The following is a 23,735-nucleotide window of genomic DNA, read 5'->3' as shown; positions in this document are numbered from 1 at the left end:
AAATATGTATTAAATATTAAGGCTAAGTCAAAAGAAGACTGGGCCGTGATAATAAAATCTGTGCGCAATACAGAGAGTAGTGTATGTAAGAATAGGACACCAGAGCTACTCTTGATCAGACTATTTTCAACCCACAAATACCTCTAATGCTACGTAATCCTAGCTTTCTCTCTTTTCCTGCCCCCCCTTCTCTCTCTTTCTGAGGAGGAGGCTGTGAGGAAAGGAGAGATAAGGATAGAGCCTGAAGCCTTGGAGCCAACTGGAGACAGGACCTGGTTGAAGGTCAGAAAACGGAAGTCCACTTTGCCTCTAATCTTATCAAGCTGTTGGTGGCAGACTGTATTAAAACCACTCCCAATAGGGGGGGGATCCCCATATTTCCAAGGCTTGGTCAGTTTTTATTATGACCAACTTCTGTGAGTAGTGCTGGGATGTAAAGAGGACTTCAATCTGTGACCTTTGACCTGTGGTGTGTGTAGGAGGATGACGTGGTACATGTGGTATTTCCACCAAGCACACACTTCCTTGTGACCATAAAGCAAGAGAGGTTACGGTGTATAGTTGCAAGACTGTATAAACACATCACATTGTGTCTGTTTTCTAGGGGTTCACCTCCTGCATGTTCCTACACAAAGTGTTACCACACAGGATAAGGCTGCTGCTCACTGGGACTGCAGGAGGATTACGGTGAATGGGATTACAATAGATTACATCCACTTGATGCTACTTTTGACACCGGCTGGTTTCTTTTTCTGTCTCAACAGAAGGCGGGGCTGGTTATGACTACTTTTTGATTGCTTATAAACCATGATCCGCACAGTTCCTCTTTACCTGTGTATCTCTCTATAACTAAACAACGCTGTCTTAAAAACAAACAAACCAGGAAGCAAGAATGAAGCATGAGTCTGAGTTCCCTTAAATGACATTTATTTATTTCTCTATCTTGGTTTGCGGTAAACATGAGCAAAAATATACATATATTAAGAGCAAAAATAAAGATCCAGAACAGAATAACCATCCATTTAGGGTGAGGGTATCTCAATATATTTCACTGATTTCTTTCTTTTACTATCCGTGCACACAGTCTTAGGCAATGAGTGATTTTAGAGGAGGGAGGTTAGTTTGGGAAAATGAGGTTCGTTAAAATTTTCATTTACTGACGAATGAATAATGGACTCTCTCGCTCTGTGTCGGCCCTGTTGTAGTGTGTGTTTTAAAGGTTCTTGAAACTGAAAGTTCCCTGTAAACAGTCTGTTCAAGATTGTTTTTAACATTTTCACCTCAAGTGACTAATTTCTTATATAAAACAGATCGAAGAATTCAGGGAACTTTCATTGTAAACCTCACAAGCTCCTTTCAAGAAGGAGGACTCAAAGTGTGACAATAAAATGTTTCTATTCTGAAAATAAAGAAAAACTCTCCAGCCAAGCTGTTACTTTTGGCGGTTTACGGAAATAAATGATGAAAACCTACCATTTAACTCCCAAGACATATACAAGCTTATACATTCTTTCCTCTTTACAACAAAATAGCAATAAAAATACTCTTCTTTTTATAAACAAAACACAACTTTTCTAAACTGCTCCGTCTGGATAATGCACTCTGACAAAAATGCCTGAATGCACCATCTCCCTTGCTTTTAATCACACACTGATTTTGTTTCTAATAAACACATCATACAGCCACACGATAAGTAAATAATCATATTGCTTTTTGAGAACATCTCCAAATTATCAGAGAGAGGAAAAAACGACAAATAAATGGAGTTAAGAGGAAAAACATTCTGTGACACTGGGGAACAACACTGTCTGTCCACCAGGAGGCACTGTTACGTTGCAGTGAGACACGTTCCTTTTTGTGCGTATTCTTATTATATAAGAGTAGGCCTTTTAATAACACAGGGTGGCAAGCCCTCTACCTGCTTTCCACAGTATCACCACACTAGATCCTCACTCACATCTGCTGCTGAAAAGAAAACGAATTGAATGTGATGAAGATCTTTGGTTGAAGACTGAATCTTTACATGCACACAGGTCAAAAACAGAACAAAACCCAGTCAGGTGACAGAGCAGCCTGTTTGATTCTCTGTGCTGTGATTTAAATGAACTTCAGTTACTTCCTTCAGTGATTGAAATAGTAGAACATAAAGATGATTGAATGCGTTGAGCATTGGGGGGGTTGGAAGTGGAGGAGGAGCGACAAAGTAGGGTGAAGAAGTTCAGCGTGCCTGCTCTGGATTAGCCGACCAGATTAAGAGATTACGGAGAAATTAAGTAAGTGTTGCAGGAATGCCAGAAGAGAAATGCATGGGAACTGGTCAGTGGACTGTCTCAAAAGCAAAAAAAGATTAAAAAAAGAAAAGAAAAACTCTGGTGGCTGTTAAATCACACTTCATTGTGAATAACTCCCCTGGTGCATCAAATATTCAGATTACATCTCACAGTCTTTCTGTCTCCCTTCATCTAATCTGCTTCAGACAATGAAGCCCCATTCAGATCGGTGTGAGATATCTGCACGCAGACTGAGATACATCGCTCTGAGAGAAATAAAACTGTGGAATGGAGCCAGACTGTAATGTGAGTGAACAGATGCCACATTCGCTGTGATGAAATTACAGGTTCACACTCATAATTTTGTGTTAAAATAATGTGCCTGACTTGGAACAAGTGTGACTCCACAAATTTTCTCTAGCCAGTATTAGCAGGTGTTTATTACAGGTCTGTGTGCCCGAGACTGCAGAGTGAACAGTAAACAGCTTCAGCACCAAAACGCAGGACTAATCTAAGACCTTGCTATCACAATGGCTGTACTTTCAGACTCATTCATATAGGAGTGGAAAAACTACAACAAAAATAAGCACATGGAAAAAAAAAAACTTTTCTATGTGGTCAAAGAAGCAAATCTCCACTTTTGTTGGATTCCTACAGGCCTAAAAAACCAAACTCAAATGGACAAACTTACATGTTTAAAACTCTAATCAGCTTTAATATAATCTTCAGACTATACATTTTGATATTTTAAAGTTTGATAATGAGTATGAGTGAAAACAAAGAGAACAGACATTCTACATCAATCTCCTCAAAAACTGTACATGAGTTAGTTCAACTCAGATTCACAAAAAAAAGAGGAAAAAAAGCACACTTTGAGTGCAAGTCAATACAAAACATGAAAACAGCATCTATTAATGACGCATATGAAATAGATGCAATACATGCACACACACACTCACACACAAACACACATAAAAAAAAAATCTAAACAGGTAGACAACATGACCAATGTGAAGAAGGGAGTCAGCAGTTTGATATCAGATGTTTGTTAACCTGGTAGGTAACCACTGAAAAAAGATGCTCTAGGATGCAAAAATCAAGTTTTTGCAGACCTAACCTGGTATAATGAGTCTTAGATTACTTCTTGAAACATTTAACACACTTAAAGAGAAGCTGGATAAGAAAAAAAAAAGATTTCTCTAAAGCATTACAGGTGTGTTAAAATGTCATGTGGCATCAATGGGGTGCTCTGAACACAACCCAAAAGTGAAGGTCATTCATCTTCTGTGATGCTCTCAGGTTAAATAAACAAGCTGAATATCAAAGAAGCCAAATTAATTATTACTTAAATGACATCTTCTCATCCAAAGAGTTGATTAATATGTTCATAATGTATGCCATGAAATGAGTATTGCACATTGCATGCAACTTCCCGACCTACAGTATGAAATGGGACCTGTAAATGAATGAAGCACACACACACACACACACACACACACACACACACACACACACACACACACACACACACACACACACACAAACACACACACACACACACACACACACACACACACACACACACACACACACACACACACACACACACACACACACGCACTCACGCAGAGTCACTCTTAAAGGTTTTGAGCTCTCCTGTAACTTCTTTTCTTGTGAGAGAAAACGCCTATCTCATTGGTTTGTGTTCTGGTACAGCATGGTCCCTCCTGGTGGTCAGTGGGTGAATTAATCCGTTTTTTCACACTGAGCAGAGAGGTGGGACACGTGGGGCCTCCTGCCCCCTCATAGCACACTAAAGACAATACACACATGCAACATGGCTTCATCTCTGCATCCATCCATTGAGATATATTTGCGAGTCTGTTGTATTATTTTTTTAAGTGCAACAAAATATTGATATAAGGTTATGATGCCGTATAAATACTGTAGGAATACACATTTTGTATTGTAATTTGTGTATCATCATATATAGAGGGGGACTCTGTAAAGAGGCAGCAGGAAGGGGGAGCAGCATTAATGTGGTGCTGTTGCTGATCCTTGCAAACTCTGGAAACACACGTTGACATCCTTTACATCCCCTTTATGTTTGGTCATGCAGTATAAATAGACGTCACCTCAAACTAATTTACAGAGAATGATTTGTCCCAAAGCTCACAGACAGAAATAATGACAGGATTAGCACCCTTTTACTCTTCCACACAAGACTAAGGTTAACTATTTCCCCCTGAAATATGGAGGATGTAAACAGATCCTACAAAAGGGTGTAAATACTGAGATTACTTTCTGTGTATGTGCAGTGTCGCAGAGGATGAAGAAAGTAGTTTTCAGGAAAGGGGAAAAAAAGGTCAACCTAGTTGATGTTCGTGTTGATTCTCAGCTTGAATGACACCCGCCCTGCAAACTTGTCCCTTTCACTGCCAATGGGAATGTTGTTTGCATTGATCTTGCACTCGATGTTGACGTCTTGGTTGGCGGTGATGTTAAGAAACTTGACGGCGACCAGCGGCTGAGAGTAGTTCACCTGAAGAACAGACCCCAGGGTGACTTTAACAGCAGGAAGTGGCATATCTACAGTAAACTGTCTGAGCATGCTTGGCAGCAGTCTTACCTGAGCTTTCTTGCCATAGTAAGGGTAGTACATGAGGTTGAAAGTGCCATTTGGTGGGAAATAAACCAACTGTCCAATTTTGTCAGAGTCTTCTCGCTGAGGGCATAAAATACTGTGTTAGTGACAGGGTGAAAAATCCTCTCATTCATGTAGGAAAAAAGAGGTTGCTCTCATTAATGTCCTTTTTTCTAAATCCCATCTCCCATCATCTGTTCATACAGATATCACTACCATGTACACACTATTTGTGGATGAAGCTACAAACTTACTACTTCTACCAATGTTCAAATATCTACCAATACATATTCTTCCCTGCTCTTACCCATTCATTTTTGCCAACTTTGTATCTCTGTGAGCAGGTGAATTGATGTGAAGCAATGGGAAAAACAACACAGCAAGTGGTGTAAATGACAAAATGGCATGCAACATAGATCAGCGAGAGGACAGTCATGATCAGAGGAGGATCATATTGCATGAGAGAGTAAGAAACAAAAGCTTTCAATGGCTGTACAGATTCTTGTGTCAGAAAGTGCGTTATATGAGACAATACTGGAATACCTTTGCACCACAGGTGACATACGGAGCCTGTCCGTCCTTTCCTGGAAGCATCCCAATCACCTGGTGAGGTAATAACAACATGTATCCAGTTATATTGAAGTTTATTCTAATTTGAATACAAAAAAAGGAAAATCAGGATAAAAATGGCTTAAGTATGCCATAAACTAAAAATACATTCATCAATATCCGTATTTCTTCTTTCCCTCTCTCTACAACACTTTCATTATATCAGTCGCTCCATGTCTCCTAGCAACACCATTCTCTTTCCCTTTCCTCTTTCATACCCGATTCAACTTGATGATGATGCACGGCTTGCCCTCCTGGTATCCATAGTAACGGTCGTTGAGCCCCGAGCAGTCCTCCAGGATGGTGCGGTTGAACTGACAGGAGCGCTTTGGGTTGTTCTTCACATCCCCGCTGTCCTCCTGCAGGAAGTACTGGTCCGGGGTGCACTCGTCGTTTTTCTGGGCCTGGACTGAGTTGTTGTAGGCTGCAGGGGGGAGAGGAAGAGGGAGGGAGAAGAGAGAGTGGGGGTGGGGTTTATTTTGTGTGTATTTAAAGGCTTATGATGCAAGGCAATCTCCTACCCGCTGACTGTAAAGGAATTATCTCTTATTAGGTAAAAACAATTCATTCTGGGTGGTTGGCTAATCCCTAGCAAGCTTTTCTGAGTCACAGTGGAGGATCCAGACTTACGTCCCAGGAACCTGTTCAGGGCCTGAGTGTACATGTCCCAGCTCTCAGTGTCCTTGATGCTGTAGACAATCTCAAAGGTCTCATCTGCTTTAGGTCTAATCACCATGCCTGTGAGTGACAGAGACATGACAGGAGGGTCAAGACACCGCCGCACACACTGTGCTCCATGTGTTGGTGCAGTTTGTATCCTTAGCTGCAGCACCTGGTGTGGAGAGACGGTCCTGCCAGGTAGGTTTGTGGTCATCCAGCGTCTGCAGCATGACGTACATGGTGAGTGCAAAGAGGCCAGCCAGGAAGATGTAGAAAACTACATAGAAGAGGAGAATAAGACCTGTGGAGACCAATGAGACAGAGTTCTTTTAGATACACAATATATCAAGTTATTGTTGTTCAGGAAAAAAAACACAAGGCCTTTTTCTTCAAAAGAGGGTCAAACATAATGAAGGACACAATTCTTTAATCTGACATCTGAGACCCATAATATATTAAAAATAAACACATCCTCAAAATCTTGTGTCCATATTCAAAGAGAAAAGCTATCTGTTTTTTAATTTGAGGGCTTAACATCCCGGAGTCTATTAGAAAGATGAAATTCAAGACTTCTTGACTGTTTGATAAAAATGATAAAAATCAAATTTGTTTCAGACATTTGCAGAAGAGGTTGAGATCCACTAAAACAATTGATGAAAACCAGACTTTTTTGTGAGATTAAAGTTAGAATTAAATTCTGATAAAACAGAATTTTGACATTAGTAACAAAATACATTAATAACTACTTCCTACTACTACTTTGAGTTTCCCAAAAACTACACTCTAGCTTGACACAGCAATCTAACCATCATAATGTGTGTATGTTCGAGCTATATGTTCAGATAGTGTAATGACTGATATTTAAAATGCATGCAATAATGTTTAGTGCACCCATTATTTCTTTGTTATTCTTGCTGTCTGCAGTCTTTGGTGTCTCACAGGACTCTTTGATCTGATGATGTGCATTACAATGAAAGGTAGGGTTTGAATTATGCATGAAGGCTACATTAGACTACCATTTACAACTGTAAGTAAGTGCTGTGAAGTCCATTTCATAATTGCTGTTGCACAAAAGATATTCTTTAATATGAGTAATCTAACATTTGACAGTGATGATAGCAGAGCTGGCTTTGATAACACCACGGCCACATTGTGTTTTTGTTTGTGTGGTCAAATATGTTCAGAGAGAGAAAGCTGTTTAATCCTCATTAATTAAGAGTGTTTCATTCCATCTGCAGCATCTGCCCCTCTCTTCCTCACTCACTAATACACAGGGTTTGTTTAGATACACTAAATCACAGTTACTGCACAAAATGGACTAAAATTAGATCAGTTCATCACCTCCTTGACCTGACAGAGACAGAACTGAAGTGACGTCATGTAAAATACACCAAGACTGAACAACAGCTCTCCGGTGGGTTTCATTATAGCGTTCCCCAATCCATAGAGGGGGAGAGATGATAACAGAGTGAGACACAGGAGGAGGGAGGACAAGGACCCCCTGGAGACCAGGCACCAGGGTCAGGAGATTACAGGCCATGGTGGACTAGGCCTTTTTCATCAGCTGTGTAAGGGGACACTGATGATGATGTTGCATAAGAGGGAAGCAGCTCTGAGACTGAAACTTGGTGCAAGAAACTCCTCATAAAAAGACATATGCTAATGTTTCTATAAGTATATTTTGTCAGACTAATGGCTTGTTTAAAATACAGGACATATTTAGTCTGCAGGGTTGAAATCAAATAAAAGTTTCAAATTTATAAGAGTTGGTAAAGTTTTGATGCTAATATTTGATCTATAACTATAATCACACAGAAATAATGCTTCATTTTAAGTGTAGTGTTTAAATATGAATCATATTGTCATTTTCAAGCTCTGTTAGAAAAATATATAATGAACTGAAATTAATTGTTGGCCACTGTATTCTATTTAAGTTCTCAGGATGACAGTCAACTTGTTACATTTTTAGGGAGCAGCTGTTTTGGCACCACCTCATGCACTCCTCACAAAACATAATGATGTTTTCTCTGACATGTCTGTCACACAGAAGACCAACACCTGAGGCCAGATTGGAATAACAACTGAGCACCCTGACCCCTCTGTCTCTGCTGTGCCCTCCCTTGGCGTGGAGCTCTTTCTCTCAGTCAGCAGCTGCATCTGCCTCCCCACACAGACACAGGATCCATAACAAAATGTCAAGGGAAGGCTGCTCCATGGGTGGTGACTGCAGAGAGGAACCTTGATGATTTAGAGCTTGTTTCTTAAATTACAGGAATCTGAGTTGAAATGAAGGAAAGAATGAATGGCTGAGTAAGGCAACAGAGAGCATCCCGTCTGTCACATGAAAAGGACCCAAGCTGAGTCATTAAAAATACACAGTCAGCTCTCCAGGCTTCGGACCACGCCGGAGGCATTACAGCAAGCAAGGGAGAGACAGGGAGGCAGCAGGGAGGAGATGTGACAAAACAAAGTGTTTAAGTGGTTTTCTCTGTCGTCCAGAAGTGAGTTTGCGCTCACCACAAACATGACACCACCCAGGGGAGACTGAGTGTGTACACGTGAGTGCAGGCAGGGTGGCTTTCCCCCTGGCAAGGAGGGTGTTAGGTTTACAGTCTGCCCTTCTCAGTCCCAGTGATGATGGACAGTGTGGCCTCTCTCTTTCAGATGGGTTTTGTTTGCAGATGGCAGTTGAAAGCAAAGAACAGAAAGGCCAGGGCGGCACGGTTCAGTATCCTGTTCTTTCTTCTCTAATAAAGACCAGAGGTGTCTGTTTTCTATCAGAATAAATTAGGTAGACCTGATGCTCCATTGCTTTGAAAATTTGTTCTTCATGAAACTTCTTAATAAAAAATTAAAATCTATAGAAAAAGAATGAATAGATCTAGGCTGTGGCTAAATTATTAATTACCTTGTAAATTTGCATGTTAATTTTAAGGACTATTTTTTTTAAAGTAGGTATTTGCAGTCATTTTTCAAACTAGAATATAGAAAATTCTCAAATGGTGCAATTTTAAAAAGAGGTAGCTGTTTGGTCATCTTGTCCTGATGTGATCTAGTGGGACTGTAACCTCTAAATATCAGACCCTTGCACAAAGAAGATGTAAATTAATGACAAATGTTTCATCCACAAAATGCCTTTGAACTAACATTCCCAATTTGCAATGCTCTGCATCATTTTCATTGTGAGCTTAAACCCAAACTTCCCTTTTCTCTTTTTTTACAGAGCATGTTGAAAAAAGTTGGCACAGAAATTGGAAGACTTGACTATAAATAGTTAAAGCCACCCTTTAAAAGAAGAGACAGTGGAGCTGGGTAGTAGAGTACAGTACAGTACAGTACAGTACATGGCCTGCTGTGTTTGCGTCATGGGGAGAATGAGGAAGTGCTGAGGTGAAATGCCAAGTTTAGCAGGCCTACATGTGGTGGCAAAGTACGAAAATAGCCTAATTAACAAGCCTTAGAGAGCACAGCTTAAAAAGGCCAGCAGACCTTAAAGCACCTAGGAAGCACTGAGCTGGATTAAGTCGTACACAGTGGGAGGATTCCAGCAGAGGAAACTGCAGTCAATGACTCCTGCACTAATAGTACAACAGTGTCCATTGATGAGACATAATCACCACAGTTCCACAGTTTTCACTCAAATACAATCCTTTTCAGTGTTACTTCAATCCAAGACACTGGACTACAGTGTTTCCAACATGAGCGTGTCCACCAGTGGAATGATCAAAATAGCCCAAATTCCTGAAAGTGGTTTACTTTGCTGGCTCCCACCCTGAATTGATACCTTCCCCATCAGCCAATGAAGTCATTAGATTAGGATTAAATCCCTCGCTGATTTACACTCACTGGGAGGGGCTGGGGGTTGGAGGTGATACAAATAGCATTTGGCCTGCGGCTTTACCCAGATTAAAACGCTCCAATGTCATTAGAACAGAGCCATATGTGCCCTATCATTTCATGAATCATTGAGAAAAAGTTACAGGCTGTTTGAATAATACAAAAGGGGACAGTCTATCAACTATTATGTGTTGTACAGGGGGTGGGGTTTGGACCCCTCTTTGGGATTTCAGCGGAAAACCCCGAAAAAGAATGACATCATGTTGAACTCTCATCACACAAAGCTGCAAATCATTCTCTGCTGAACTTCAGTAACATCTCTTCAGAGAAAGTCTCATCTGCAGAGGAATTCACATTAACGCTGGCCACAGCACTCTACCACAGAGAGGAGCTGATGGTGCAACAGAGTGGAGCCTGCCTCAGCACTGCTGCAGTAATTTGGCTAATTCAAATGTAAAAATAAGACCATATGCCTCCACCCTTATGTTGAGCGCATTGCGCAAGGAAAATTTATAAATAAATTAATAAATGAGAACAGAAACTGAGTAGAAGGTTTTTTTTCCTCCTTCCCCAGGAGCGGTGCCGCATTCAGATTTCAGCACCACAGAGTGGACAGCGACAGCCATCTCATTACCTGAACCCGGAGGAGCATAATCACCAACTTCTAACAGGCTTAACTCACATTATAGTTACACACGGTCATTCCTGAATGAATCCTGTCCGAAGAAGCATGTTAAACATTCAGCACAGAATTCACAGACTTTGACAGAGACCTGTTAGAGAGCCGGGGGACCCGGTTTGCTGCATTGCTGTAGTTGGACTCCACTTACCCCAGCTGCTCGCTGTCCTGCCCAGAAACTCCCTCGTCCTTGGGTTCCATATAAATTCCTTCCACTCGCTTTTTTCTCCGTCCTTTGCCATTTTTTCATAAAACGTAGGACCCCAAACTCTAATTAACGTGCCCTGATGAGAAAACGCCGGGTCTGAACAATTAGCAAGCCAATAGAGAGCTAGAGAGACCTAGTGTGCCTCCGCTGAAAGAAGAGAGGTGTTTAAACAGGTCCTCTCAAACTAAGAAGTTAAATTTTACAGTAACCAATCTAAATAAAACAAAATGGACAATAAGAGGTAGAGTTCCTATACTCAGCACAGAACTAGCATCTGCCCTCCCCCCCAGCTCTTCTTGTCTGCATGCCGCAGAGTTTTGATGAGTGGTGCAGAAATCTAGTGATACTGCGGTAAAGCACTCCCTCCGCCTCCCTCTGCGAGCACCCCCCAACCCGCTCCAATCAACTTTACCCCTCCCTCCAAGAGCCTCATCCTCCATCCAACCCCAGCAGAGCTGAGCCCTCCTTCTCCGCATCATGCCGCTCCCCCCTGACCAATCATCTGCGCTGCACGTGGTGAGTGACAGCGCCTCGAGCCAGTCACGTGGTGTGTGAGAGCCTGCTGTCATTGGTCCTGCGAAACGTATGGTCGCGTCACTGAAGCCATACCAATTAAATACAGCTCTGACATTCCTAGAGGACTGTGAAGCACCTGTAGTTCTCCGAGAGTAGATGCTGTGATATATTTCTAATCTTAAAAAATATCATCGCATCATTGTTGAGGATACTGTAATATATTACACTATATTTCAACGTCATTTAAAACCTTAGTTCTGAAGAATAGATGTCAGAAGTCTGCTGAAAGTTTCTGTTAAAGTTAATTTTTCTTTTGTATCCCTAATAAAAACAATCAGATATTTTAAACAGTATTTGGCTAAACTGCAAAACTGCAAAATATATGTCAGACTTTTGGTTTTTGGTATAGATATTTTTAAATAATTGGGAAATATTTGTGAGACAAAGTGTCTAACTTTTAAAATATTTTTGCCATTGGTTGTGTATCAAAGCTGCAGGTTTTCCATTGACACTAAGCTTCTGCAGAACTTTTCCCCATAATATAAATAATTCTGGTGATGCAGCTACTTGAAATTCAGTTCATACAGGTCTGAAGGATTTCTCTGAGTCAACGTGCAGCAGTCTGTGCGTGCTTCAGTATATTGCAGTGCTGACTCTGGCATTAATGCAGCCACACCACCACCCCCAGTATCTGAGGCAGCAGTCGAAGTTAGGTAGAAGGTAGCTCCCTCATCTGGACGCAGAGGGAGCTGCAACACTTGCTGCAGGAGAGCAGAAGGAACAGGATGTCCACTTCCCCCACAATCTTTCCTCTGAAAAACACCACAAGGCATGAACACATTCAATAGTTTGGTTTGTTGTGTAAAGTTCATTATATAAAATTTATTTTGAATGACAATATCAATGCAAATATAGCACTACAGTGATTCCAAGGTACACCGTATCTTACCATATCAATATAGTATGGCACTCATATAATGGCCACTGTTTTAGAAGACACACAAAACCAACAGTTTTTGTAAACTAGTTTGGAAATGATACTTAGGGTCCATATCAGTCTGTAAAAGGAAATAAAAGGTGATTATTCTGTATCTTAAATTAAATTGGGCACAATAGTCCGCCTCATAGGAACATCTTTCAGCTTAAGGAATCTCTGCATGCATTGCACTCGCCCATTTCCTTCACCCTGACCTGTTTGTTTGAAAATGGACGCTTTAAAAACCTCAACCCTCAAACACGAGCAGGTGGGACCTAAAACAAACCAAAAAAAAAGGCCAAGCAGTGACTCTCAAACATTTAGATAGGTCATCTTCTCACAGGGGGTGTACTGTTACTGTACAACTTGGTGCTAACTATCATTTAAAAAAAAACAACAACCAAGAGACATTCAAGTGCCTTAATACCAGTACAGAAGGGCTCACTCTTCAAGGTACAAACTTCAGAACACGTGGCTTTCAGAAATAGAACAAATATATAACAATAACCACTACAGTATATTGATTTTCCCATGGTTACACCATGTGGTCCAATGAACAACACCAGTAGTTCAAGATAGCAGCAAAGTAGTTCAAAAGTCAAGACAAGGAGCTGTTGAAATCTGTACACAAATAAAACTGTATGTCATAAAAAAGGCATAAATGAAAGAAAACACAGCTTAAAGGGAGTCTTGCATAAATCCTAAATAAACAACTGTTGGCCTGTGCCTTTCTTCAGAGGGCTTACTGTTTACTAGTAAAACTATAAGTAATGCATGGACTGGCTGCAGCAGATAAAGTACTTAATTCTTTTAGAAAAACAAGTGAACAAAGTTATGTTTTTACAGTATATGCTACATAATATGTATCGATTACAAGTATGAAAATGGAAATAATTGCTACATTTTCAATACAGTTGTACATATCTATTTACAGTACATTAGGGTTTAATTTCTCCTAAGCGAATACCATGTTTTTTGTGCAGATTGTTCCAGCATTCTGTTTGAGGTGATCAATACTCACAGTCTCATCAGTTGCACCATGTATTACAGTCTGTGTTGATGGGTGTCAGTGCTTGTTTTTCTGTGTGGTGGAACAATCACTAATGTGCAACTGTGGAGAAGCATGAGCGATGAAGTTTCTGTACCGTTGACCTGTATCTATATTTGGCTGGATCTGTCACGTCACCTTTATTAGCGATATATTTGCAGTTTTTATACAACCACATGTTATCATAGTGAAGATTTGCTGAAAAATGTAAAAGTCGCACATGATCATCTCTACACATATTCTTTTACAATACTGTATGTCTATCGTGACATGCAGAGAATGACACAGTAAATATGACTTCTTCAAGTCTTAGATATGTATGTTAGGCTAGTTGACACAAGTCTTAATTATGTTGCTCCACCGTCGGGAGCATATTGCTATAAAATTGCAGAAACGTTGAGAAAGTAAATAGTTTTACATTACAAATATGCAAACAGATACAGTAGGTAGCTTTTACTCCTCAGTGATGATTATTTGCATCCACAATGACAATCTACTGATACCAAGACATCTCATAATGCATTCACGATTTCAAGAAACACTTCGATAACTTATCAATGGTTCCTACCTTTAGTCATTCACAGAGTAGTTTATATGTGTGTTGGAGAAAAAATACATGATTCCTTTATGTCTCAAGTAGTCAGGAGAATTTGGCAACACCAATCTCTGCAAACATCCCACCCCTTATTAAGTTGGCGCTTTTGTCTTGTGGCAACAATACTGGCGTTTTGTGGCAAAAAATCATTGGCAATTAGAACAATCCAAAGGACTGAGCAGTATAAATCATCCAGGTAAGAGATTAATTTAGTCTGATTGTAACACTTGTTTCACCTCTTTCATCAACCTGTTTCTATTTTTTTTTCAAACAGGTTCAAAGTGTCGATAACTTTCATTTTCGCTCTGAGATCAGTTAGTCAAACAACAAGAGCACAACAGATTTCTCTCTCCTCCCGTCCTCATAGCTGTTCAACAATCACCTCCTCTGTGTGTTTATTTCTCTTTAGTGCTGTATTCATCAGCTTGTCTCTCCACCTCAGATGGCCGTGTCCCACACAACGGCCTGTGGCCTCTGGCAGGGTGGCGTGCCAGTCTTGCGAGGCTCAGGTGTCCGTCTCCAGCTCGGGAGGATGGGCATGCTGTCCTGCTTGCACAGGCTTTTGTCAGGGCGCCTGTGGGCTTTGATCTCTTTGCACAGGCAGCGTTTACGCTCGATGACTTCCAACAGCTTGCCGTCTCTCTGGGTCTGTGATGCAGACGGGGTGGTGCCCCCGCCGACAGGAGGCTGTCCCTGTGCCAGCTGGGCGAGCTGCTGGAACTGCAACTGTAGATGGTGCTGTTGCTGAAGCTGCTGGAGCTGCTGCTTCAGCTGGAGCTGCTGCTGGTGGAGCTGGAGCTGCTGCTGTTGCCGAGACACGCTGGGGCTGCTGGGACTGCAGGGCGCCTGTGACTGGGCTAGGCCGTGCAGCTGAACACACATGAAACAAAAAATCAGTAAAATTGATCTTAGCCTTTAAACTTTCAGATATTCAGCAGCCAGCAGAAACAGCCAATCCTCACACTGAGTGATTACACCTGCAGTTCCTGTGCACAGCCACCAGGATGCAGCGCTGCTTTATCTACGACAGGTTGAGGGAGGGTCAACCAGCCGCATGCAGACTGTCTCTGCAGCACACTCAAACTGCGTCAGCACTTGCTATGCAGCCAGAATCTGGGCAAAATGTGCTGCTAGAAGACTGCAGCTCATCACTCCAAAAATGTAGCACAGCCTGTTCTCCCACCCATGACTCTCTTTCCCTCGTTTCTTGATTACATATCAGCCTACGTCAAATACCTTTGCAGCTCTTACTCTTTAGAGGCGAGCCAGAGCCTTATTCTGCTCAGTGGGCATATCTCGCAGCTATAAATAGATCTGCTGGAGCACTGTCTCTAGCAGAAGGAAATGTAATAATGAGAACCATATTAATGTTCTCTCTCAAAACTACTATGAATAAAGTTAATAGAGAGGGGATAGTTATATCTGACTGTTCTATATTCACCTGATTCAGGGCTTCTCGTGCTGGTAGGCTGCTCTGTCTCTGGACGTCTCCTCCACCCACTTGTCTCACTCCAGCAGCAGAGGAGGAGCGGCCCAGCCGCCCCACTTCTGTAAGGAGACAAACATTAGACTGGGTGTCTGCTGGTAAGAAGATGAGATATGAGTTTTCATTTTCACAAAGCCCCCAGTCCTGCATCAATATGACTGATATTTATCTTATTTTATCTTAATACCACTCCACTTTTTCTTTAAATACCAACACAGAACCCAATTTTGGTTGTGATCATGTGCTGTTGTTTTTACTACATTGTACTTTGAAAGTAACAAAACAGAGTTAAGATGGAAGGTTTATTGACAGATGCGATGAAATCACTGATGTCTGAATGTTTAGGGGGATGCTTAGTTTGCACAATCTGACGATTACGCTCTGGCACACGATCACTTTACTTGAGCTGTGTACAATAATCTAGTAGCAAGTGTGTGACCTACAATATAGAAGGTTTCAGTATCAGTGTCAGGATCAGCACCCAGTTCATTCAACTGTTCATTTAAAACTGAGAAACTAATGATCACAATATGTAAATGCACATCTTAAGCACCAAAGATCAGGACTCAGGGATGTATAAGTACAAGAGTGTATATGTGGGTGCCTGAGTTTGAGAACATCTATATACGTATTATTTCTGCATCAGTGGAATTGTTGCACACAACCTCTAGGTAGGTTGAGTCTCTGTAGGTAAAGGCCTTGAGATTAGCTGTAAAGAGAGTGACAAAAACACACAGAGTGTCTGGGCTTGTTTCAGGCTGTAATGGAGGTGGAGCTGGTGGCTCTGTTATGACAGTCATGGGAGCGAAGAGGACAGAGTCTTCACTTCCAGAACATTATCAAAGTTGCATTTGATGTCAGGCAAGGACAAAAAAACGAGTTAGCTTTCCAAGCTGAAGACACCACAGAGTCAGCAGAAGACTCCCCCAGTGAAAAATCCACTGTAATACCTTCTCTCTACTCAACAGTTAGCCAGGACTCATAGTTGTGTTTGCTTACCTCCGTTTCGACAGGCAGGGAACGTCTGGCAGGGAAGGGGCAGACCCACTCGGGGGAGCGCTCTGAAACCAGGGCTGCTGTCCACACCTGCCAGGGACTCACTGTGACCTAGGGCCCTGCTGGTGGCACTGCTGAAGTGGACCGGGATGCCTGAGTGTCCCCCTCGAGACCCCATGCCCAGGTCCTCCTTATCCATTCTTAGTAGGGCATCTGCACTACCATTCCACGCACGGCCTTCATCCTCTGGGGCAGGGGAAGGGAAAGAATGAGTACTTTAAAGTCTATTCAACTTAGAGAGAAGTGCCAGAAGGCAGAATTTTCTCAGATTAAATATCATCTAACTTACTCTCTGTCTCTCTGCTCCCGTGGCTGAAGGACAGTTTCCTCTGCATCGGCCAGTAAGACCCATCATCTGCGGCTAAGCTACCACTGCTGTCCCAGGGCATGAAGCCAGCTTTGGAGTGAAGTGACCCTGACCCACCGTTACTCTTAGATGTTCCCTCTCCAACACCAGTAAGACTAGAAGGCTGCTGAAGGGACGGCGTCTGAGAGCTGCCTCTTAGGCTCTCGTAGGCTGGCGGTCTCCGGAAGCCGCCAGATGGGTAGGTCCACAGCAGGGGGCTATCTGAGGAGGGAGGCTTGTATGCTGGCAGGCCGTGGGGGGTGTGAGAGCGAAGATGAGGGCGAGAATGAGGACGATGGGAGGAAGATAAAGGCGTAGGGGTGGAGCTGGTGCCGCTTTGGGAAGTTGTGGAGTGCTCCAGTGGTAAAGAGTAAGGTCCACTATCCCGATCCCTGTCTCTGTCCCTCTCTCTTTCTCTCTCTCTTTCCCTGTCTCTGTCCCTGTCCTTTTCCCTCTCTCTGTCCCTGTCCCTCTCTCTGTCTCTGTCTTTGTCTCTCTCCTTGTCCCTATCTCTGACTCTGTCCCTGTCTCTATCTCGGTCCCTGTCCCTTTCCTTCTCCCGGTCTTTGTCTCGGTCTTTCTCTCCTCTATCAGACTTTAAAAGGAAGCTGACTGACTTCCCTTCCCTGCCTGTACTCGATGTCTGGGTCTGAACCGTGGTCTGAGTGGACGTCTGCGAGCTGCTCTTGTTAGGAACAGGTGAGTCTCCTCTGTCTGGTTTCCGGTAGTGATGATAGTGTGAGGGCCGATGGTGCGGGTGGTGGTGGTGATGGGAGTACGGAGAGGTGGATTTGGACGACGGAGGCAAAGGCGTGGAGTGACTCCTTGCCCTCAGACCAGGGGCGGGGCCTAAGTCTCTGCTGTGTTTGTCCTGCTGGGATGAACTCCGCTCTGACAACTCCTTTGATGAAGGAACATTAGAGGAGGAAGCTGAGGAGGAAATGCTGGCTTGAGTCGACCCACTGGATGTTTGAGTTCCCATTTTGGCAGATGAAGAGGATTTGTTTTGCACGCCAACCCCACTGGAGGCTGCTGCTGGCTGAGGGAAAGCGAGCAGAGGGGGGCGGTGCTGGAGAAGATTTGGAAAAGGGGCGGGGATTTTCGTGTTAGACTCAGGCTCTGATTTATTTCCCTGCAGCAGGTAGGGAGTTGGTGCTCGTGGGGTGTGTGGACTAGTGGAGAGGACCTGTGGAACTGGGGTTGAGGATGTAGAGGAGGGTAGAGGAGATGAATGGGAGATGGAGACGGTAGCTTTGGGTTTGGAGTAGGAAGGAGAGGACGAGGCGGGGCGAGGCAGAGAGGAGGAGCTGCTGGAGGAGGAAGGTGTGACGTGAAAATGTTTAGAGGTTTTCAGTTTCTCGTGTTTGGGAGGGAGGTGTCGGTGGGAGTCTCTGTCCTCCTGCAGCGGATATTTCATTTCCTCGTAAATGGCCTCGCTCTGATCAGAGTCAGAGTCAGGGGTGGTGGCCATGGGGGTGACGGGGTGGGGGGTGGCTGTCTGGCTGTCTCTGGTGAACACTTGGCCCACCATCTCAATATAAACCGGCTCATCATCTCCATCTCCTATTCGGATTTGAGTGTCTGCGCCCTGGAAAGGCAGGGACGTAGCAGTGCCAGGCACACGTGGAGGAAGAGGGTCAAAGGTCAGCTGGGTGCTTGGACTTCTTTTGGGCTTTAACGGAGGCACCTTCTTTGAGCCGATCTCCCCAGAGTCAGACTTCTTCATGGCTGCAGGAGAAAGGAAAAGGAAAAGGGTCAAGATGGAGAACATTTTCTCTGTGACATGCATGTCAGAGGACGTATTTCTCTTTTACCGTTTTTCTTCTCTGAGTGTTTGCCCTGTGAGTGGGAGGATGTAGAAGAAGGTGGCGGTGTGTCAGGGAGTCCTCTACCATCAGCAGATGAGGAGCTGAGGCGAGTGCTGGGGTGACGTTTGGGTTTGGCCGGTGGGCAGCGGCCACCGTGTTGGGATTGTGTGTCAGAGTAATCCCCATTCTCGAGACTCGTATCCCCAGCACCGACCGCGTGGCAGGACTGCGAGCGTGGCGCCATGGCAGAGGCACAGGAGTGAGGGGACAGGTCCTGGGAGGCTGGCATGGTCATGAAGCCCATTCGAAAGTGCCGGCGAAAAGAAGCCAAGTCTCGTACTTTGCCGACAGTGGCTGATGAGTCATTTTGGGTGGAGCTGCAGAAAACAGACATAGAAGAAAAAGCCAAAGTTATCACAGCGAGGTACAAAACATTCATGACCCTCTCTTTAGCCTGACCTCACTCTCCCCTCACTCTGTTTTTGGTCTTCAAACACAGCCTTTGCATTAAAGAAATGCCTGCAGGGCTTTCATTGCAGGAGGGAAAGCCCTGGAGGCTCCTCCATCTTTGGTTTTTCGTATATCTTTCAATCTGAATTCCTCCACATCTGCTTCTCCCTCAAACACATTCAATTAGGAAAATCAATTCCCCTGTCAAAAACAAAGTGCTCTCATTCCTGCTGGAATCATTTTTTACTTTATATTTTCATATCCTAAGCCCACATCAGTAGTCTGCTCTCATGATCGCCAAGAGCATTTAATCGGTTACCATGGGAACAGTTGTGATTTTCATGTATTTGATAGTTTGTCTTTGAAAGCTTTTATGATATGAGCAGGCAGAGCAAGACAGTGAGCTGCTGGAAGCTCAAATGTAACAGAATATTACAGTAGTTTACAGAACAATCAACTAAAATAGCAAACCGTTAAAACACTGAATAGAGCTGTTGTGTTTAGATTATTATGCTTGATTATTGGTCATGTAAAATGGGTTAAAAACCTTTCATTCTCTTAATGGTCTCACTTTCAGAAGGCTACGATTGCTGTTACATCCATGCTTAAACGGATTTGTTTGCAGCCTTTAAAAAACAAACTAGTGTCATTTTCTTTCATTCAGTTTAATTTAGGGCATGTTAAATACCCCAGACCCTTAAATCATTCTAATACTCTTTTATTTTCAACTTGTGAACAGTACCCCAGAGTGAAATCACTGCCCTAAAGCATGCTAGTTGCTTACAGTCTGAGGTCAAGCACAGTTCAGGCGTCAGTGCCAGTGGTTCAAGTTGTTGACATCAAACTGTGGGGTTTGACGCCCTGCTGAGTTCACTAAAGCTTTACAAAATGGCTTCTGATAAGCCTCGGCTGGCTCCTTTAGGCTTTATGCTGCAATGATGTGGTGGTTCCCCAGGGTGATATGCTGCTTCACCCCACAGCAACACCCGATAAGCCCCCGGCCTTTGAGCCAACTTCGATCGAACGAGGTTGGCTCACTTCCGAACAGTTTGGGTTAAAGTTGAGCAGAAACAGACTTTTTTATTAAAACAGGGAAGTTACTGAACTTACACAAAATGTCAGAGAAGAGAGATTTTTTTTGTGGTGTGACTGTTCATGAAGAACCCACGGCTCCATCAGGATGTTTTATTCTTGGTTGCCTTTTTATTAAATCTGTCTCTGAATATCTGAGTCTGCAAAATATGGTGTTCCAGAGTAAGCAATCTGATAGCTCACATGCAGCTTTGCTCTGTGTGTAAAGACCATATGACTGACTCTGTGTCATGCTGTGCTCTCTTTTAGATCAGTTGTGATCCCTTTAAGGCACTGAAGCACAGAAGAAGACAACTGGAGCTTACAATTTGTAGTCAACATGAATGAAGCAGCAGAGGCAGAACTGAGGCTCCACGTCATGATTATTACAAACTCCTGTTTTATCACCTGATAAGCTGCTTTTTCTGGCAGTATTTTATGCATTTCTAACTCTAAATACATATTACAAAATGCGAAGTATAAATACAAATTGTGTAGCCTCTGTATGTGTATGTTTGTGTCCTTGAATGCCGTGAAGATGCTCTTCTCAGTATCGACATGTGCATACTACAAGGTCAGATATAGCTCAGAACAGAGGCTGAGCAGCTCTTTTCGGCTGCCTCGAGTGCTCTGTGTGTTTCTGTGTTTCTCACTTCTTGGGGTCGCAGAAGCTCTGAACATCTTCAAAACAAAGGCCAAAGACTCAGCTCTTTAAAAGTATCTTTTCTCTCGACTGCCTCTGTTGGCTCCACTCCCTGCTTCCCCGCTCCTTCACATCCTATTCTTTATGATGGTAAGATATAAAGTGTGGAGTGTATGATACGTGTATTGCTGTATATACTCTTTATGGCTGCACCTTACAGTGTTTCACTCCTGTGAGTTCAGGATTAGCATTGAGATCCTTATTTTTAAGTCTTGTGACTCCACTCGACTCACTGAATCATCAACTATCAGCTTCACCAAAAGCAGCGAAGGATAAAGATCAATCAGAGTCACATTGTATACGACATTCAAAAGTAGTAGGCAGCATGCACTACATCAACATTCATGTGTAATGTGTCTTAGGTGGTTTTGAAATCAGCCGTTGATACAGCTGGCCAGCAGACAGTACAGTCTGCCTCTCAGGGTACCAACCCCTGGGTCCAAGATTTGTTGTTCATTAAAATTTGTATCAAAGACAGGTTGCCTGCTAAGTCTCTGAGACACCTGTGCCGGTATGATCCCGCTGCATCAGAATCAGGAAGTGCTTTTCCTGTTATGAGGCACAGTGTGCTTTTTAAGCAGAGGGCTATAACAGTATCAGTAATGTAACTCTCCAGACACTGACAAGATCAGTCAGAATCTGATGTTAATAAACAAAATGTACTTTCAGCACATCTAAAGGGTCCCACACCCTGTGAAACAGTGCTCTAATATTAACCACAAGGACTCAGCTCTGACTAGGGCCGTTTTCGAATTTGCATACTATACTAGCAGTGCCTACTGATTTGACCAAAATGTAGTAGGCAGTATGCAGTATGCAGTATGCGAACAAATGTCAGAGTTGTAGTATGAGAAAAACACCCAGATGACGTACTGAATCGGGAAAAATCCACAGTATGCATCGGACCAGTCTGCTTCGCCTACTGTTACCCACAATGCAATGTGCCTGGTCCCATATCAGAAGTGAAAATGGCAGAGAGCAGAGCAACAACAACCGGAGTAGCAGAGGAATACAAATGTAAGAGCCATTTCTTTTTTATCTTTACATCCTCATCATCTCCACCACTGAAAGTTGATATAAAATGATCTCTCTGGCAATATATTTGCAGATAAGTAACTCGTGGTTTGTTTATTTTGTACATTTTCAATAAAGTTTTCTGGGGGAAAAAAAACAGCCGTAGCCAACTTCCGTTTTCTTCGAACTGAAGACCAGCGTAGCATACTACAAAAATTAACCCAACTGAACAGTCATACTACATACTGCTTATGAAAGTAGTATGTGGTAGGCAGTGCCTACTACATACTACTTTAATAAGCAGTATGTTGTAGGTGAATTTGAAAATAGCCTTGGATTTGGGTAAAAGGGACTTGACTTGTGTTCTTCTTTGGTGACTTAGGTTGGAACACAGAGGACTCAAGACTTGACTCTGACTCAACACTGGCCTCTTACAATTATATGACATTTGCAACTGAAGCTGGTCGCTAGTTATCTTAGCTTCGTAATAGTTAAAGAAAAGCTGAAAAGGATGGGATAATTGTTTCCCACATTTGTAGAAAAACATCAGCCCACAAATTAAAGTGTTATATTTTCATTTCCCCTTTTTGATCTTTTTACAGAAGCTGAAGTGAAGAACAAACCTTGGATTTAACAGGGGTTATCACAGGACTGTTTCTCTGATAGGAGCAGTTCCTTCCTGGGGTCACCTGTGGTTTTCTTACAGCCTCATGATGTTAATGTTAAAAAATAACCCTTTGATTTGCATGCACAGGGGGTGAATGAGGGTGATTTGTTCAAAATGTTAAACTTTCCCTTAATCCTTAAATAAAAGAGTTGTTTTTCTGTGTTTTTCAAAGAGTATCTGTTCTACAGAACAAGATGATTCTGTCTTTATAAGGACAGTTTGGCAGTTCTTGTTAAAAATGATACAATCTGATTGCTGTGAAAAATATGTGTACTCACATGATCTGATATCAAGTGTTTTGATCAAAGACTATCAGTACACAGACACTGATCAAAAGATATGGATGTTTCAAGGAAGTATCAAAGACAAAATAAGGAGGATAGTTGTATGAATAAGTTGAATCTTTGAACAAGTTTTTCTTTTTATATGCTGCCGCACTCCCTGGAAAACAATATGTGAACTAAAGTACATCTTTTTACAGTTTTACTAAAGAGAAGCTGGAAGAATTGTTCCTGCTCATCCTGAGGTCATGTGCTGCTCCTCTACGCAGCACCTTTGCCAGATTTATCCTTGAGCAGGCTCTTGAACGCCTCCTCCTCCTGCACCTCCTCCACTTCAGAGAGGGAGATTTTCTTAAAAGTGTCAAAGACTGCAGTGATAAAGCTCCAATCCAGTTTGGATAAATTTGCTCCCAGCAGCTACTGTCCTATTTCAAATGGACCTTTTTGGGGGCAAGACTTAAAGGTGGGAAATGCTAAATGAGACTTTCTTGGTGTGAAGTCTGAGCGTTTTTTTTTTATCGTATTCTAAGGAAAATCAGAGCAGCTAAACTGTCTCTTGTTTGAGCTTTGGATGGTTGAAGGTTGAGCTGCTGACACTGAGCTGTGTGTAGCTGTTCTCATTCTGTTGAACCTCACTGACATATCTGACACAATACATGACACTTTAATTGATTGCCTTAAGTTATGGGTTGAATCCTGTATGATTTCCAACTCATCTGAAAGCACTAAAAAATACTTGAAAAGTAAAACTGGCTACTGACTCAAAGCAATACAACAGAAGCATTTTTATATTTTTTGTTTACATGCCCAT

The 23,735-nt window shown here is 42.6% G+C and overlaps 2 protein-coding genes across 2 annotated transcripts in view; both read right to left on the bottom strand.

Moving 5' to 3' along the window:
• Positions 1-1,013: 1,013 nt before the first annotated feature.
• atp1b2b (ATPase Na+/K+ transporting subunit beta 2b) lies at positions 1,014-11,258 on the bottom strand. The gene is made up of 7 exons (XM_074672729.1): positions 10,851-11,258; positions 6,356-6,484; positions 6,154-6,261; positions 5,742-5,947; positions 5,458-5,517; positions 4,900-4,995; positions 1,014-4,812 (listed from the first exon to the last, which is right to left on the bottom strand). Exons 1-7 carry the CDS (start codon positions 10,939-10,941, stop codon positions 4,642-4,644), a joined length of 861 nt encoding a protein of 286 aa, XP_074528830.1. The 5' UTR covers positions 10,942-11,258; the 3' UTR covers positions 1,014-4,641.
• A 1,027-nt stretch (positions 11,259-12,285) lies between these two features.
• nyap1 (neuronal tyrosine phosphorylated phosphoinositide-3-kinase adaptor 1) overlaps positions 12,286-23,735 on the bottom strand; it is a 38,226-nt gene continuing 26,776 nt past the window's right edge. The window contains exons 3-7 of the mRNA XM_074672990.1: positions 18,745-19,115; positions 16,874-18,658; positions 16,528-16,770; positions 15,484-15,590; positions 12,286-14,912 (exon numbers count right to left, since the gene is read on the bottom strand). Of these exons, the coding sequence (XP_074529091.1) occupies positions 14,481-14,912; positions 15,484-15,590; positions 16,528-16,770; positions 16,874-18,658; positions 18,745-19,115 (2,938 nt within the window). The 3' untranslated portion in view covers positions 12,286-14,480. The remainder of the gene's footprint in view (positions 14,913-15,483; positions 15,591-16,527; positions 16,771-16,873; positions 18,659-18,744; positions 19,116-23,735) is intronic.

The sequence above is a fragment of the Halichoeres trimaculatus genome, unplaced genomic scaffold, assembly GCF_033239565.1.
Source record: "Halichoeres trimaculatus isolate MK-OKI-2021-1 unplaced genomic scaffold, fHalTri1.1 fHalTri1_scaffold_6, whole genome shotgun sequence".
NCBI classification, from domain to species: domain Eukaryota; kingdom Metazoa; phylum Chordata; class Actinopteri; order Labriformes; family Labridae; genus Halichoeres; species Halichoeres trimaculatus.
Note: the sequence above shows the minus strand (reverse complement) of the source record. Positions and strands in the feature narration are given on the sequence as shown.

Bases quoted from the DNA above. Each gene is read 5' to 3' on its own strand.
- atp1b2b (XM_074672729.1), bottom strand. From the start codon at position 10,941: ATGGCAAAGGACGGAGAAAAAAGCGAGTGGAAGGAATTTATATGGAAC. The intron at 5,948-6,153 runs GTAAGTCTGGAT...TCCCCCCTGCAG, and splicing joins CCTGAACAGGTTCCTGGGAC to CCTACAACAACTCAGTCCAG. The intron at 4,813-4,899 runs GTAAGACTGCTG...TCTGTTCTTCAG, and splicing joins ACTATGGCAAGAAAGCTCAG to GTGAACTACTCTCAGCCGCT.